Source organism: Gopherus flavomarginatus, chromosome 15 (assembly GCF_025201925.1).
Source record: "Gopherus flavomarginatus isolate rGopFla2 chromosome 15, rGopFla2.mat.asm, whole genome shotgun sequence".
Taxonomy (NCBI): domain Eukaryota; kingdom Metazoa; phylum Chordata; order Testudines; family Testudinidae; genus Gopherus; species Gopherus flavomarginatus.
In genome coordinates this window covers 21173195-21191941 of record NC_066631.1, presented here as the reverse complement: position 1 = coordinate 21191941, position 18747 = coordinate 21173195, and the positions used below count along the sequence as shown (strand labels likewise).

The 18747-nt window shown below is 41.0% G+C and overlaps 1 protein-coding gene across 2 annotated transcripts in view; it reads left to right on the top strand.

The window, feature by feature from the left end:
* ADGRD1 (adhesion G protein-coupled receptor D1) overlaps window positions 1-18747 on the top strand; it is a 249784-nt gene that overhangs the window by 221857 nt on the left and 9180 nt on the right. For both annotated transcript variants that reach the window (XM_050923502.1, XM_050923503.1), the window contains 2 exons: window positions 16901-17027; window positions 18056-18097. In XM_050923502.1, coding sequence (XP_050779459.1) covers window positions 16901-17027; window positions 18056-18097 — 169 coding nt within the window. The remainder of the gene's footprint in view (window positions 1-16900; window positions 17028-18055; window positions 18098-18747) is intronic.

Here is an 18747-nt window from a genome sequence, read left to right as displayed (position 1 = left end):
GCTAAACTCCCCCTAAAGTCAGTGGGAGATAAAAGGGGCTCAGAAGCTCAAAGGTGCGTGCAGGACCATGCCAGATCAATATCTTATTGAGCTGAATCTGATGACCTAATCAGTGGGGATAGATAGAGGGCAAAGATAGAGAGGGAGCTTTCACCTAGCCCCACTTTATATGGGTACGGCTGAGCCACCTGGCAGCTAGCCCTCACCTTTAAGAGCTGGAGAGCACTGCACTACCATTCATGGGTGGAGTCAGTCCTTTGATACAGGCCCAACAATCAATAAGCTGTTGGTAACTCTGATATTACACCCCTGAGAGGAAAACAGACTCTCTGCAATTAGTCAACACAAAGTCTATGTACCTCTTAAGACAACAAAGAGTTTACGTGGCATTTAAATGGTGAGTGACCTTTCTGCTGGCCTCTTGCATGAAGCTGAATTGCATCCTGTGAGATTTGCTAAACTCCAGATTATTCAGCAAAGGAAGGAATCCATATTAAATTCCAAGGTACACATGACAGCAATGACTGTTAAGGTTTTGCCAGAAATCTGAATTGTAATATTGGAACAAAAAACCAACATTTTTTGAAAAAAAAATTATGAATAATTTAATATAATTGAAGTTGGTTGGAAAAGAGTGAGTGACTTTTTTTGCTTCTCTCTTATGATTTGACGTATTCAGAGCTTGTGTAGTTTCTCCGGATTAACTGCTAGCATTATGATTTTTCCCCCTCCTTGGTGGAAGGCGCTCATCCTGGTTTTGCTGGCAAGTCTCCCTTCCGTTTCACAGATAGGAAATATTATTTTTGTTGCAGTTGAAAGAATCAAAGGCTTGAGTTGGTCTGATTTATAAATAGTTCACTGCTTGATAAGAACAAATGCATTAATGCAAATTTGCCCCTTCTACAACATAGATTACATCTACACTGGAGCTGGAGTGTACTTTCCAGCTCAGATAGACGTACATGCACTAGCTTTGGTTGAGCTAGCACACTCAAAAGAGAAGTGTAGCCTTGGCAGCATGGGTGGCAGAATGGGTAAGAATTTAAGGTCCTAAGTGGGATTGTACTTGTAGTGGCTAGTCCACCCTGCCCCCTGCACCACTATGGCTTCATTTCCTTTTAATTATGGGCCTGATCTAAAGCCCATTGACTTCTATAGGTTCTGAATTAGGCTCTCTTGGTTTATAGAGCATCCAACTGAATATGATCTCAATCTTGACTGGGGTCTCTAGGCACCACTGTAATATAAATAACATTTTAGATTTTGAAATCTAAGATGCATAGCGAAGGCCTATGCAGCTCACATTCCTTTTTCACTCTAACTGGCTTCAGTTTTCAGTCTTGAATTATCTGGTTTATGTTTTTGTTTATTGCTCAAGAACTCTGATTTTGAGCTATGGAGATTTCAGTAGGAGAAGGACAATGTTATTTGAGGTGTATAGCTACGCATGGCACCACAGTCACACTTAAACACTCATCATTCATCATGAAATGGTGCAACTCACTGTGAATAGCAATAACACAACACTTTGCTTGGAGTGTTACATTTACATCCTTGGCCCCATTCATAATCCTAGAACTCGATGTCAGCTTTATGCAGAATAATAAGACAAATATTAAAGTTATGCCATCACACAAAGTAAACACTTATTCAAACAAGCACCTTGTGCAGCACTGTAGACAACTACATAAATCACCCCAGAAGTCTGAAAAAGCTCTTAGCTACACTGTCTGATTTGCATATTTTCCCCACAATGCTCTCTCAAAATAAAGTAAATGAAAAATATAGGGATATTATGGCAGATGAAAGTTCATATTTTAGCATGAAAGTCCTTTCAAAGTTTTATGCCTTATTTTTGGATAAGTAATACAACTCCATAACGGTAACTGTTTTAAGTGGGTTTCAGAAAAAGAAAGTCATGTCTACATTGAAAATAAAAGCCCCAACCCCTGCAAACTAAAAGAATAAAAGCAGCAACATTTATTTTACTGAAATATTGAATGAAAGCATTTTTCATTAAAGCCCATATTAATATAATTCAATTAAAAAGGCAATTAATCAGAACATATGGATGCCTGATATGTTGGGATTTTCAAAATGGCATGAGGAAATGAATCTGTGAAGAACCATGTTACTTAACCCTACAGTGGTTTTTCAAAGGAGTGTGTCTTTATGGTTTCACTCAGTATATTTTCTACTTGAACCTTAGGGTCTGTCTACACAGCAAAGAAAAACCTGCAGCTGGCCCATGCCAGCTGACTCAAGCTCATGGGACTCGGGCTGTGGGGCTGTTTCATTGCTGTGTAGACTCAGGCCCAGGCTCTAGGACCCTGCAGGGTGGGAGAGTCTCAAAGAGCCCATGCCTGGAAGTCTATGCACCAATGAAACAGCCCCACCGCCTGAGTCATCTGGCACGAGCCAGTGGTGGGTTTTTCTTTGCTGTATAGACATTCTCGTAGTTTCTTTGGAATTTCAGTTCTGGAAAGCTGTGTAGAGAGCCAAAGTTTGCAAAATTGAGCATGAGAACCAGCCTTGCCTGCAGTACTTCTGCATTTTTCCTGCAAGTTGGGAATTAAAAATGCAGTGGCCCCTGAAAATCACAATAATGTTTAAGTTTTCTAACATCTTTTGAACCTCATAACAGATTTCTGTCTGCTTGGACATCAGGTCGGATGAGAGTTGTGCAATTAGGGTTTATGGTTGACTCTTGTTTTGTCTGAACTGGTTCATCAGTCCCTAGGACCTACCTCCAAGAGCTAACGACTGGTCACTGCTATTTAAACATAGCTTGCCAGGTTATTTTAGCAAATACAGAAGTGTTTTGAGGTCGAGATAGGAGACAATGAATAGATCCAGTTTGACATGAATAAACTCAGCATGAGATACCCTCCTGGGTTCCACGCAGGGTCTGATCCAACTTCCACTGACGTCAATGGAAAGATTCCCACTGCCCTAAAGAGCAGTAGGAGAAATCCTGATTTGTAAGCAAACTCCCTTTAAAAACAGAAGGCAAGTACCTCAAGACTCAAACGTACCACCCTCTTTTTTTCCCCTCTGCCTAGGGATAATATCTGACAGATCTCTCTTTTGTTCCCACTCTGCAACTATTTGGTGAATATTCACAGCTTCTCCTAGGGATCATTGTTGCTTCACATTGATTGCAACTGACTCTGAGACCACCTAGAGTACACTGAAGATGTTAGCAGCAACAGTCTCTCTGAGTAGTACTGGCAATAGACCAGCCTGATCCTCTACTGCATATGCTGCAAAGTTCCCAGATTGGCCACCTCATCTCAGTAAAAATCCTGCTGAAATCAGGGACATCCAAATTGAGGTAACAGAACTAAGCAAACATCTTGAGAGCTTCTATATGAGCAGAGATTATAACAACTAGAATTATTTATTCAGAAAAGTAAGAGTGACCAGTAATGAGACACTGATAAATAAATAGTGAATGGTACAGAGAAGGCTGGTAAGGAACTGTTTTTGACTTTCTTTATAGAATAAGAGAATCAGTAGATCCTCTTTAGACTTAAAAGGCAAGACATTAAAAATGAATGTTCAGGAAAGCTTTTTTGTTTTGTTTTTGCAATATGTAAGAAAACCTGTGGGACTCACTGCTGTGGGATTTTATTGAAGTAAATAACTAATAAAAGTTCAAAATCTTTAGACATTTCTATGAATAACTTAGCATCTGCAGTTACACCAGTTAAGATAAATAATAAAAGCGATAAATCCCCATTTTTGTAATGTTTTTTTTAAGAACTGGGAGTTAAGAAAACCCCCTCCTTACATGCTATACAATATTGCTCAGTTAGATGTATTTCTTTGGGTATGTCACCCTCTGAAGCACTGGGTACTGGCTGTTTTCAGAAACGGGATACCAGGCTAGAAGGATTGTAGGACTGTTCCAGCAATTTTTTTTCCTTATGTAAATTTAAAAAGAGAGAATTCAAGCAAATATATGCCTAATAATTTACCAGCACTGCAGTTAAAGCTCATATGGGCCATTACATAGCAAATTACTTTCCTTTCTTTGTCAGTTTATATGCCTGACCTTGGTATCTTTGCTATTTACTAGCCTTGTTGTCACGGAAATGAGAAACCATCATTTTTGCTGGTATTATTTCATTAATAAAGATCATTAAGGCTGTTACGGTCAGGAGGCCATTTTCAGAGTTCAGCTCCTGTGGGTGGGGTGTTGGTATTTTTGCAGAAATGTCAGGCACAGGCTAAAACAATTGTTTTCCCCCATTGGTCAGTTTACAAGCCTCATTGACCTCAAGGTAAGAAACAGAAACATTTGGTAAACCTATAGATTTCCAATAAACAGCTTCCTTATGCTTCTCTTTTTCTGTGACTTTTACTTCAACAACTGCTGCTGTTCTCAGACATTACCGAGCTCAGTTGTTAATCAACTGGGTAGCATAAGTAAGAAAGGCACAAGACACACAATGTCTATGAAATCTTCTCTGAGCACAATACGACATATCTTCAATACAAGGGTGTCTACACTGTGATTAAAAAACCCGCGGCACCGAGTCTCAGAACCCAGGTCAGCTGACTCAGGCTGATGGGGCTCAGGCTGGGGGCTAAAAATTGCAGTGTAGACATTTGGGCTGAGGCTGGGGCCTGGACTCTGAGACCTTCTCCCCTTGCGGATTCTCAAAGTCTGGTCTCTAGCCCAAGCCTGAACATCTATACTTCCATTTATTCCCACACCCTAAGCTCTGCAAGCCCAAGGCATCTGACCCAGAGCAGCCATGGCCCTGCTGTGGATCTTTGTCAAGACATAAGTTGATACTGGCCTCATAGGGTTTCTCTCCTCTGACTTATACCAGTGTAAATCAGTAGTAACTCCACTGACACCAATACCGTCACACCTGTGTAAAGCTGGCCTGAGTAAAGAATGAGGTCCAGAGGGCCAAGTACACAAGTTATATAAATGAGTCTAAATTGATGTGATGTGCATTCTTCCAGCCACCTCAATGTGCTTATTTCACCAACATAAACTTCCTCTAGAGCCTAACTTAGGCTGTGTCTACACTGCCACTTTCAGTGCTAACATTTTTGTCACAGCACAGTGTAGACACTGCAGTAAGTCGACCTAAGCTATGTTGACTCCAGTTACGTTATTTACATAACTGGAGTAGTACACGGTAATGTAGACCAGGCCTAAGTGGCTGTAAAGGATCTCAATTGATGCAAGGGTGTCTAACTTACACCATCATACATGGTCTCTCTGAATTTGGCTTGGGTTCCCTGTCTTAAGGTACTTTTCAGCATGCCCTTTGTGTTGAAACAAACCTGTGTCACTGTTAGGTTTGATGTCAGCTGAATGCTGTCAGATTGCAAGTGCCCCTGTAAAAGGTAATGGCTTTATAATCATAGCTAGTTTGTTAGAAGGAGAAAGGAGAACACTAAGAGGTTTTTTGTTTTATAAGAAGGACGACTTATCCAATTACAGATTTATGAACTCTGGGTCTGCCACTCTGGTTTACTGCATGGAAATGAGAAAACAAAAGATTTGTACTGCATGATATAACACCTATAAAAATGATTCAGATGGTTATAAACAGACCAACTGTGAATAGCACAATAGGCCTAATTTCAGGATATCTTTTCAAGATGACTCATGGAGATGTAGCCAATTTACTCTAATTAAAACTAGTAAGAATAGAGCTGCTATAGATCCATTCTTCAAACAGAGTATGCCCAGACAATAGAGAATGGATAGGGAGCTGTGATGAGATGGAAGCTTCACCTTGAAACCATTTGATATGAGATGGGATACAGCAAGGAAGAAATATATTGCAGGGAACTATCCTGCAGAGATGGGGTAAGGAAGATGGCCTAGATAACCTACAATGCTCTTTCCCTATTTAACTGTATGGCTCTATGATGAAAATTGTGATGAACAAACCATTGCCTTGCTTTTACCAGGAAGCTCTCCTAATTGATGTAATGATTCTGGGGCCAATTCTCCAACCCTTACTGTCCCATGACTGCTTGCCCATCTCAGAAGCACCATGAGGGCACACATCCTATGCAAAATAATGCAAACGAATCCTCCTGCAGACTTTCTGTTATCTGGGCTGATAGAGAAATGTTGTACCACTCTGGAGTGCTTGCTGTGCAAGGTATAATCAGCCCGTGGAAACAAGATGACTAATGATAATTACACATTGCCTCCTTCAAGATAAAAGCAAGTTGACCTCTTGAAACACTGCAGTTTAGTTTTCTAACAATAAATGGAACCTCACTTCCCATCTATTTCCCTGAGAAGAACAAAAGTATCCCTAAGGAGAAAGAGGTTAATTTTCTTCTTGCCCTCTTTACCTTATTTGCTACCTCCCCTGGCAGCAATTCCACTGACAGCTTTCAAATGGGGGCAAAACAATCAAGCTGGGGAAATAAACAAACGAGGTTTGCATGGGAAATTAATAAATCTTCAACATTCTGAAGACCAGACCCTGTCCTGTTAAAAATTGCTTTTAGATTCCATGTGCGTTTCTGAGCACTTGATTACTCTGACTTCTCACCACAGCCATTAGTACCAGCTGCTAGGGGAATTCATACTTCTGTCACCCAGTTTCAAGTCCCCTAATAAACTTCTCCATGTTATTTGCAACCAGGATTGTACATTATTTGGACTCATGATTCATTGAACATGTTGCTATGCAATAAAAAAAACAGTCTAACGAGATTGTTTTAAATAACCATACCACTGATGAGTGATTTGCTGTAAATGATTATAAAGTGGTATTCCAGTGGTAGTCCAGCGGGATGCAAGACAAACCTTAAGTGCTTTGCATTACCCATTCTTGTAGTGGTCATTATGGGGACAGGGAAGATATATACTCAGTTACCCTGGGGCTGATTCGGTGACTCAAAGCGATGAGCAAATAGAGATGGGGCATGATAGGCAACACTATATAGACACAAACATAACTCTTGACTGCTTAAAGCACAAATATATGGCCAGTCTCCAAAGGGCTCAGTTCCCTGCGAGAACAATGGAAACCCTCCCCACTTTCTACCTCATTCACAACAATGCAAGCTGTTGGGTGCTGAGCTCTAGAAAGTCTTGTCTAAAGGATACAGATGGGCACAAAGACCCATAATAGGAAACATTAACCCAACCCATCTGCCATGACAAACCCTATAACAACCTCATGCTATGAGATTAGGTTCTTCAGTGTTTTCTCCCACACCTTTCTTCAAAGGCAAAGGTTGGTGAAAAAGCAGGGGCCATCTTTAGATTTGGGTACTGAGACGCAGGAGTGATACAGAAGCTCAAGAGCCATTAGAGAGGGATGATGTCAGGAAAGCTGAGAAATGAAGGAGCAAGAGAAAATGAGATGGAAAAGTCCCAGTTCAGAAAAAGGATTTGCCCAGGGAGCTAATCCCTGAAAATCCAGCCAGCCAGGACTGTAAATCTTCGTGTTTGATCTTCAGTTCATGCCTTCAGCTGGGGAGAAGGGAGGTGGGGGGAGAATACTTTCTTGCTGCAAACATGACTTTCTATAAAAAACAAGATTTGTGTTTCATAGCTGAAGCACTGGGATGGGAGTGAGCAGACCTGGGTTCTATTCTTACCTCTGTCACTGATCTGCTGTGGGACCTTACACAAGTCACTTATGTTCTGATGATCTCACTTATAATTCCTAGTGTGTTCCTCCCCCCCCCCCCACACACACTTGCACAACCACCTTATATTCCCGTGTAAACACATTCTAGAGCATTTTGAGGAATGCCAAAATGTTTGTCATCAGCAGAGCAACACTGAAGGGCTCCATAAGCTGCACATTACATCACATATCAGCAAAATATAATACACTGTAGTTCAATTACAGGATTCAGACCAAAGAACTAATGGCAGCTTATTTCAAAAAGCGGGAGACTGACTTCCTGCTCCCCCCAGACAGACTCTGGTTGGAGGGAAGGAACCTTTTTTAATTTCATTTTTTAGACTGGATGCTAAAAGCAGCTTTAGGTTTCTGGAAGCTGTGTAGGAACAGCCAACACTTCAGCAGAGCGTCTGCTTTCCTTTGGGGTTCCTTGGTGAAATGCTGGCTATTGTTCACAAAGCCTCCCAAAAAAAGAAAAAATAATTTCAAGAACAGGTCCAGCATGGGAAAAATTCTTTGCAGTTAAAAGGTATAATAATTTGTATTACCAGCACATTTCAACAGCACAGGCTGTAGGCCTGGGCCCTAGAATGCAGTAAGCAAAGCATTTACAGTGTTTTACAAACATTATTAAGTCTCATAATACCCCTGCAAAGTAGGAAATATCACCCTCTCCCTGGGGATACTGAGGCATAGTGAAGTCAAGGGCCTGATTTTCAGAAGCGCTGAGCATCTGCTACCAGTGACTTCCTATGTGGTTATTCTTGGTATTACTGTAGTGTTTAGAAGCCCCAATCTTTCTTCATGGAACTTGCAGGCTAAATAGACAAAGGCCAGAGGGAAAACAGAAACTTGCCCAAATTCACCCAGTAGATCTGTGACAAAGCCAGAATTGAAAGCCAGGTCTCTTGATTCTGAGACCAGTGCTCTATCCACAAGACCAAGGGGCCTTCCGGAGTTCATAGATTAAACTAATTCCTGAAAATCATGCTCCAGTTGACTTGCTCAATGAGTTGGTGGTTGAGCTCAGAGGAGAACCAAGAAATTTTGACTCTGAAACCTGTCTTTTGACCCCAGGTTTACATTCCTTGTGCTGGTCAAATTATTCATTGTGACTATTTTTGGGTGTGAATTCAGCTCATTTTTATTTTGGGGTCATAAAGGGCCTGATCCCAAAGACTCTCATTGATATCAACCAACTCTGGCTCAGGTCCAAATGCTTTGTAAACCTATCCACATTTCTGTGAAAGTATTTGTAGCAATACACTGGCTACTTTGCTCAAATGATTTCCAGCAAATGGGTTTTCCTAATATTGTTCAGCTAGACTGTTTATAGTGGGCGATTTTGCTCCCTGACTAGATGATTGAATAAATAATAGTAAACAACAAAATGCTCTTGTTCACTTATGACTCCCACTCTGTAAAGAATAGCCATTCCTCACACATCAGTAGGGATAAAATCCTGAAGACTGGTGAATACCAAGCATAAAAGGAGGTAAGAACATAGCTGAATTGAATGGCAGTTCTGTCTGTGAAGGAAAGTTTGCAAACTGTTTGTTTCACAGATTTTAATCAGCTCTTAGGTTAGAGTTCGGTGATTACAAGTTGTAGCAAATTGGGAACAGTCCAAGTTCATCTCCTTCCACTATTAATCTGAACTCTGTTAGATTTTGAGAGAGCTGCTAGTGGTGGATGTCTGAAGTAAACCGCAAAAAGAGAAAATTCAGTTAAAAGGACCATTCGTCAAACTAACAAGGTGACTTGCTATGGAAAAGAGTCTGCTTTTATAGACCATACCTCTTCCTGCTATTTATATAATCTTGGTTTATGGGTCTTAATTTAGTGCCTAATTTAGCAGACAGAATGTCTGAAGTTGTGGAGATCAGATGCCTTAAACAGATTAGTTCCTCATATAGAACCAGTAAAACTGATCTGTGAGTTATAGATCCCATTCTTAATAGCAATACAGTTTGCTTCCTGTGAGCAGTAAAGCTTGTCCCTGGGGCTGCTAGTTCAATCATCAGTATTTGATATGGAGTGTGTCCTCAGAACAATAGAAAAGAGGGAGAAATTAAATAAGAGCAAGAAGAAAGCTCTAGTGAGTAGAATTGTTCCAAACCAATTGCAAATATAAAAAAAAAATAAGGTCTGACCCTGCTTCTTGGCAAAAGTCCCACTGAATTTAACAGCAACAAGACTGAACACTTATTTCATATTATGTCGTTGACAGAAATTATATCCCACGGGCCCTGACTCCTACATTTCTTGCACACCTTGCCATCAATGGAGCTAAGACAGATTACAGTAGCTCCAGGATCTTCCCTTCACGTTCCTATTGACCAGGATTTCAGCTGGTACAAATCAGTGTAGCTTCATTGACTTTGTTTGAACAGTTAACACCAGCTGAAGATCTGGCATTGCCTATGCAAGGATTGGATGTTATGCAAAATTGAACAATAAATAGGAACCGGAGAGTCAAACAAAGATTTAAGTGGGATGACTCAGATGAGTAAGGTTACTCTCTTAAGTAAGGGTTATAGGATTGGCCCCTAAGAGGAGCAGGCAAAGGAGACAAGGTTTTGGGTTTTTTGGATGGAGGTTTAAAAAGATGGAGAGTCAATTAGACAGAAAGCTCAGGAAAGGCTGATTGAGGCATCAGGAACTCTAAAGAAAGTTGTACTTGCAATAACATTGTTCCAAATGTGTGAAGGGAAAGAACAGAAAAGGTGGCAGCAAGTCCATGGAGAGGTTTAAAAGGATGCTTTTTCAATACCTGGGCCCTGATTTGCAGGATTCATACAGGTAGGCCCAGTGAATAGATTTTGCACAACTGCCAGCAACTACCCTGAAGGAACCCCATTGATTGCAAGCGAGCCAGTTGCAGCATGATGGCCCTATTAAGTACAGATTCATTGCTGTTGGCTCTTTAAAAAGAAAAAAAAAAGTCAAAACCATTCTTTTGGCTCTGCATAGGAATTAAATCAGCCCACATCGAAACATCTATTGCTGAACAAAGCTTTGCACAGCTTGTGCCTTCTGTGTAACTTGCAATCCATCCATTCAGATTGTTAACATTTTGACACAGTGAGAAACAATTCCTAGCAGTAGAACAGGCTGATAGATACACTGTGCACAAATAATAATATTCCAAAGGCTGCGAAACACAGACTGAATATAAAAATGTAATCAGAACAAAAACAGCTCTGCAGTTCCCAGAAATCACCTGTTAACGAAGCAATAAGTGGTACATATTTGTTAAAAGAAAATTGAAAAATAAAGTAAAAAGGAAGAACAAAAGCAAATTCCCCCTTGGTGCCAGTTCTGTCTTGCTCCCAATCAATTCAAGGCAGGGCTGATCACCACATACATGGACGCTGGAAGCAAAGACATTTGAATGGAGCTAGGCTGCAAGAGAGCAATAGGGATTGAACTTTTATCAGCTTCTGTGAGAAATAAACCCTTATATGGCTTCTAAAATTCTATGGGGCAGCTCATCATCACCTAGAATGTGCCCACGCAGATGTCTAAGGGTAAGTCCTCCCTTTATGCTGCCTGCCCACATTTCTCCTGCAAGCATGGGGAAAAGAAGAGCTTAAAGACTAGATTCACCAAGAAACCAGCGATGCTTAGTGTGGCTATGGCTAACTTTTCAGCGCCTAGAAAATCACTGGGATTCACATGCTTGGCCTTCCTATACAATGAATAGGAAACAATAGGATCATCCAAATGGGGTTCACAAAGGCCAGCAGGCTGGGTGACTGCCTGCCTGCCTAAGACAGACAATGGGAGATGTCAAGGAGAAGGGAGTGTCCTAAATCCTGCCCCTCTCAGGGAGTTTGGCTTTTAAATCCAGGCTGCAGGGAGGCGCCTCCCTCTGCTTGGGATGCTGAGCTGCAAACCCTTGTTTGGGAATTAGTCATCTACAGCATTTCTTGCAGGGGGCTCTCCCCCCGACCCCCATAACTTGCCCAGTGGTTAGGGTACTCACCTGGGAGGTGGGAAACTACAGTTCAAATCCTCCCTCTGCCTGAAGGGGAGAAAGGATTTGACCACGGATCTGCCAATGCTCAGGTGAGTGCCCTAAACACTGAGCCATGGGATATTCTGATGCTCAGAACTTACCTGTGGGGTTAGGCCTCACAGGTCTGTTGGTCAGAAGAACACCCATCGTCCCTTGGTTCATACTGGGGTAAGGCATTCAAGCAGCTGCTGAGGGGCTGGAGTGCTCTTGTGCAGAGGCAGAATGGAGGCACCTAAGGAACTCTGCAAAAAGTTAGGTGCTGAATGAGCCTAGGTGCCTACTGGGTTTGGTGACAGTTAAGTGGGGGTACTGTGAATACCAGTGGTGCCTGACCCTGGGATTTAGGTGCCTAAGTCACTATGTGACTCTGCCCTCCCCCCCCCCCGGCACAACATTTGAACTAGCCAGGGGGAGTAGTGATCTGCTATTGGCATGGGAAAATAGGATATTTAACCCTTCCCTGGGTTGTGCCTCTGAGCAGCATGACTTACCTGGACTGCGCCTGGGGCGGGGCAGCTATGTGGCCCCTCTTCCTCTGCACTAGTGGTAAAAGACAACCTACATCTGTATTAATTGAACAGGGCATTGCTTATAGTCATCCATCCAGCACAGCTAGGCAACAGAAATCAGGCTTTCCCATTCAGTGTCTTGAAGTATCAAACTCAGTATTATCATCCTGGTTACCAAACTTCATAGCATTAAATCCAAAGGGCCATGCTGATGCATTGTTAAGGTTGCTCAGTCTGAATATTCAAACACCAGCTAAGGCTCCAAAAGCAACACGTACTTGGCTGTGTTGTATGGTTTAAATGATTAGGGCTAGTCTCCTAAACTCTTCATGTAGCCAGTGAAACAGGAATAAAAAACAACATGTATGTGTAATGCATTGGAATTAACGTAGCTTTTGCATTTTCTGAATCTTTTTGAGCTTATTGTTGCTTAATGCAGCTTTTTGCATTTATTTTCCTACGCATTTTTTTAAAGGTCAAAGAGGAAATGAAACAAAGTTTGGGGAAGTGGGGGCAGAGGAGGAGGAGGAAAGAAAATAAAAAAGGTCAAGGAAAAATGCCGCCAAGCTCCTAGCATGGTTAGTGGATCTCATAACTCCTTGAACCAGTCATTCAATTCACCCATGCAACAAACTGGCATAAGAACTATGCACCACTTAAGCAAAATAAGTCTTAAACTGGATGCAAGTGACACAGACCTTGTGCTGATCCTCTGCACGGGGTGAATTTTACTCCTAAACACCACCCAGTTTAAATGGATGTGCTCTTAAAAAGATGCACATGTATGGAGTGCCTCTCTAATTACATTCATCTCCTGCCCTCACACTGCACATGGTCAATGTTCAGTCTTCAAAGGTCTATGTCCTTTGTTAAATCAAAACCTGTTAAAAACAAATGTCCAGATTTAGTATTTAGGTGCCTAAAGAAGTAGACGGATAGGAATTTATAAAAGCACCTAATTGAATGAAGCACTTAACTCCTGTTGACTATCAGTGGGACTTTGTCACCTAACCTACTTTGATACTTTTGTACATCACACTACATGACTATCTACATTGTTAGGCACCTATATCCCTTTGTAAATCTGGCCTAAACTGACTAGTCCATAGTTTTCACTGAGTCTAGCCCACATGTCAGTTTTCATGTCATTCCCTCTTACTGAAGCATTGTTTGGATAGTGTGTTTAGAATAGTTTTGCAATAGGAAAAGTGCATTTGTTGTGGTCAAATGACTCCAAGTATGGCTGAAGTCATTTTGCTCAAACTTAAATTAAAAATTAAAACAAACTCCCCTTTTTTGAAGAAACCAAACAGGGACAAATTTATCCCAAAAAGCAAAATTTCATAAAATTGGATGTGTGAGAGACAGCAGATGGGTACGAGTGATGAGTTCCTAATGGAAAGTGTTTTTAATATTGGATTAAATGAGAGATCTAAAATGTCTAAATGTCCAGATTCCATTTTCTCCATGTTTCGTAAGGCCCTCGCCTGCAATGAGTCCTGTGTAGGTGGACCCCATTGAAATCAGTGGGGCTCAGCCCAGTCACAGGGTTTTGGTTTCCCCCACAGGAGTTCATTGCAGAATCTGGGTCCTTGGCAATGTGTCAGCGGGAAATATTTCCTGTGTTGCTGTTGAAGTGAAGGACTTTAGCCTTGAAAAAAATATCCTTGCATCATGAAATAATTCTGCACCATTGATCAAGTTGCTCTCAAGACCAAATGCTTTGAAGTGTATATTGTAAGTGAATAATAGACCTCGGGGTTTATTGTATTCCTTCAGTTCCTGGCTGACAAACCCTTTGCAGAATCAAATTGAATTGTACTAAAATATTTGTGGCCAAGGACACCAAGTTTCTCATTAATAGATACATTTTAAGTAATCCAGGCTTTCTTCTCTGACACAACCCTTGACTCCATGCAGTGTTTCTATGTATTTTTTTACTAAAAAACAAAGATTTGTTTACTTGGGTCACTGAGATGACTGACTTGGCACTCAGTATTTAAAGGGATTTTTCCATTGAGTTATGCCAGGGGAAGGCAACCTATGGCACATGTGCCAAAGTCAGCACGCAAGCTGATTTTCAGTGGCACTCACACTGCCCGGGTCCTGGCCACCAGTCCAGGGGGCTCTGCGTTTTAATTTAATTTTAAATGAAGCTTCTTAAACATTTCAAAAACCTTATTAACTTTACAAACAACAATAGTTTAGTTATATATTACAGACTTCTAGAAAGAGACCTTCTAGAAATGTTAAAATGTATCACTGGCACACAAAACCTTAAACGAGAATGAATAAATGAAGACTCGGCCCAGCACTTCTGAAAGGTTGCCGACCCCTGAATTATGCTATACAACAGCCTCATTTTTCTCCTGTTGTTTTCTATAATCACCATGGACCCTTGTCCTAACAAAAGATATGCGGCTGTAGACACTGCTCTCCTGCATCTACACCCTAACCCCACCAAAGGGGAAGTTAATATTGCTTGAGACATTATTATTTCCTATTAGCAATCTGCAAACTCCTCAGGGATGCAATAGTTCAGAAGGTGGGCTGGTTCTTGGCTCCATCCCCTCTTCCCTCAAAATTCCCATCCTGACCTACTGATCTCCAACTTTACCACAGCGCCAGTTCAGTAAAGAACTTAACTTTGAGTATGTGCTTAAATCACATTGGCCTCAATAGGAATTAAGCGTGTGCTTGTATTTAAACGTGTTTAAGTGCAATGCTCACTAGGAATTGGATTACTCACTTGCTTTGGGGACTTGGAGCCATGTGCCGTTGTTAGGACTTAGACAGCTCCGGGAAGGAGGAGTCTTTTTTCTCCACTTCCACTCTCCCCACCTCAGTTCCACCAGTGTTGCTTCCCTCTGCCAACAGAAGGCAGCATTTCTTCCTTGGTATCTTTCCGGATTTCAGTAATTTGAGGTATAGGGCATGGAAATCTCCTGCATCCTTCCATCTTGCATAACAGAACTGCACAGGTGCCAGTTGGCTAATAGGCTTTGTGCTCATGGAGAAAACTAGGAGGTTATTCCCCAGTACTTCCATGAAAGTTTTGAGAGCAAACCCTTGCTGAATACTTTCTGGTTGTCCAAAGCTTTGGCCTAGGCATGTCACCGCTGAATCTTTTTTTTAGGAGAAAATGGATTGTGATGGAGTCACTATGTACATATTCACAAGCCACCTGGCTTCACTCTAACTCAGACCAACTTTCAGCAAGAAAAAAAATTAACTGCAAGTTAATTTGTTGTATATTGTAAGTTGTATATTGTTTTAACTGAATGCAGATGGAATGAGCTGTTCTCATGCTTTTCTTACTTAGAAACAGACCAGGTACTTTTTGCTCAATGCTCTTACAGCTGCTACACTCAATATTGATGTTTACATGCACACATGAAAGTTTCTTTAGTACAATTTATTGCCGAGAGTCAGTACCTCTCAAGGAAGTAGAAAGAATAATGCACTGGAAAAAAAAAAAAGGGACTTTTGGAGAGTAGACAATTAAGTAAGATAAACAGTAATGCTTTGTGACTTCAATTTGGTCAGAGGTCCATGTCCTACATGTAGGCTGGCTGGTGTTCTGGTGCAGCAAAGACAACACAACATCTTGAGTTAAACCAGCAAACAAATCCCAGAACTGCAAATTACCTTTCTGGAAATGCCTGATCATGTAAGGTACTGATCATGCTTAATTCCTTTTGGTGATGAAGATAAACATCTTGCAGGAGATTGAAAGAATGTTGCACCTCACACCATTAGGCCCTAATTTAGGAGGCTGTAGGTGCAGAGACGTAAGGCCTAATTCTGATGACACATCTGTCTATATCAATCTGTTGTCTCTTGTCTTGTACTTAGATTTGAAATCCCTTGGGGGAAGGACTGTCTTTTTGCTCTGTTTGTACAGCGCCTGGCACAATGGAGTCCTGGTCTATAGCTAGGGCTCCTCAGCACTTCAGTAATAACAAATAATAATAAGATTTGTACACAGGCCCCACTGCCATAGTGTCTGAATACCTCACAATCTTTAATGAATCGATCCTCACAAAATCCCTGTGAGGTAGGGAAGCGCTGTTATTCCCATTTTACAGCTGAGGAACTGAAGCACAGAGGCAAAAAGCATGAAAAGTATTTTAGGCACCTAATTTCCATTGCTTTCAATAGGAGTTAGAGACTTAAATGCTTCCGCGATGGACAGTCTAAGCAACTTGCCCAGAGTTACACAGGAAGTCTCTGGTGGTGCTGGCAACTGTATCCACAGTTCCTTGACCACTGGACCATCAATCCTCTCTATTTATATACAGATGCATGAGCACTTGACAGTATTGGTCTCCCTGAGTTCAGTGAGCTTCAGTTGCCCATAGTCTGGAAGGCACTTTTGGATCCTTGGAGAGGAAAGCACTAAATAAAATTGAAGATATTATTTTTATTTAAGTGCAACCAATGCACTCTTATCAAATGACTCATAAGAATAATGCTGATGAACTTCTTTCTATGTGCTGTGAACATAAATATGTCCTACTTCATTTTTTTTCAGTGATCAAAAGCTGACAGGGCTAATCATTTACACATCATCAATAAATCTGAGCAACAATCCGATGGCATTGTCTGTGAGAAGATTTTTTTTTTTTTTGCAATCACTTGCGTGCCAAGAAATAATTGATAAAAGTCTCCCCTCGGATGTGTTAAAAACACTGTTTATCTGGCAGTTCTGTTAAATTTCCTGTCATTTTATCTTTCAGGTTGACAGCTAAGGCAGTTGCTGTATTGTTACCGATCTTGGGAAGTTCATGGATCTTTGGAGTTCTAGCTGTCAATGACCATGCAATGGTATTTCAGTACATGTTTGCAATATTCAATTCCTTGCAAGTAAGTAGATAATGCAGGCTCTGGGGGTTCAGACAATAGCTGTAGAGTCCCGCAAGCTTGCAACTGACAGATCTTTAACAATGTTTTCATTTGTGTATATTTTTCCGATCTTCCATACCCCTTTATCTCATAATCAATGCTATTTCTCCAGTCTCTGCGTAGACAGTGAAAATACTGAGCAATTGAGTGAGGCCTCTAATAGCCACCAGATGAACAGGCATTGAACACTGCCCTTGACAGAGTTTATTCAAATTTCATTTTCAAGAGAGTGAGGCATCAAGGACTAGATTTAACAGTGGATGCACCACTGAAATTTTTCAAGTTTGTAAAGTCAGTTTAAGATTCTGTGATCCCGAAGGAACCAAATAAGACAATCCTACGTGGCTGGGTAGATCTCATCAGATTGAGCAACAGGGTATGCGTATTGCATTTGACAAAGGTTAGTAGGAAAGAGGCCCGCTTACACATACAGCACTTGTGATTGGAGGACAAGGTAGAAGGGCCCTGATCGACCGAAAGCATCCCTAGGCAGGAAAGGACTTAAGCATCTGCTTATAGTTAAGCAGGTTCTTGAGTACAGACATACAAGTAAGGGCATGTTTAAGTTCTTTCCTGGACCAGAGAGGTAAAAGCAGCACTTGTGAATTTTTTGGTTCTCTCACAAAGGAATTCCACAGATAATCAAAACAGATAATACAGCATAGGGTCCCAGCTACAGCTGGCTGGAAAAGAGCTTTGATTGCCAACAACTAAAATATTTTTGATTTTTAAATTTTTGGATTTGGAGGCAGACACTTTCTGTGAAAATTTTGGTGAAAACCCAAGTTCCTTAAAAATAAAGTAAAAGTTTTAGATGGAAAATTTTTGACCAGTCCTATCAGTAGCCTAATGTTGTAACTGATTAAGTTAGGGAAGAATTTGACCCATTCATGCTCAATTGTAAATTTCAGTCTATTGCACCCATGCCTAGTGCAATACTTCAAGTAATAACCTGTAATATTCTTCTTCCCTTTTTTGGTTTCTTTCAGGGATTTTTCATCTTCCTGTTTCACTGTCTTCTGAATTCAGAGGTATGCCCTTTATTCCTCAGTCACAGTTGCTTAGCAATGTGTATGTTTTTTTATGTAGTCACTGTCATTACAATTTATGAAATCTTCAGGAAAGTAAGAACTCAGTAAAAAACTCAAGTGCCATGGGCATAAAATAAACAGCAAATGAACCCATTATGGGCACTTGCCTTGTCACTGATATTTGTAAGTTTCTGTGGGAGAAACATGAAGCTATCAGTGATTTTATGGTTTAGAGGACTCCTGGCCACACATGACCCCACTTTGTAGCACTGCAAGTCATTTAGCGCATTTAACCTAAAGAAGCAGAGTTTCAAAATATGTGACGATAGATCAGAATTCAAGTCTAAGGGGAAACGTACTGCTTGGGCATGGATGGAGACTTGCATTCTATGGGCAACTTTTCTGAAGTGAGAATGTTTGGATTTCAGAGCCAGAAGGGAAAATAAATATTAATCTCAACAAAACAATCTTTTAGAACTCACCAATCTCTTTATTAATGAGAAACCAGAGGAGAACATTTGCCGGGGACTTTTCTTGGCAGGATGCAACGTTTTTTTACAATGGACTGAAGGGGAGTCTTTTCATGCAAGGACTGTGTGACTGGATTGACTCTAGAGCCAAAGCTTTAGCCAGATAAATAGGCCTTGCAC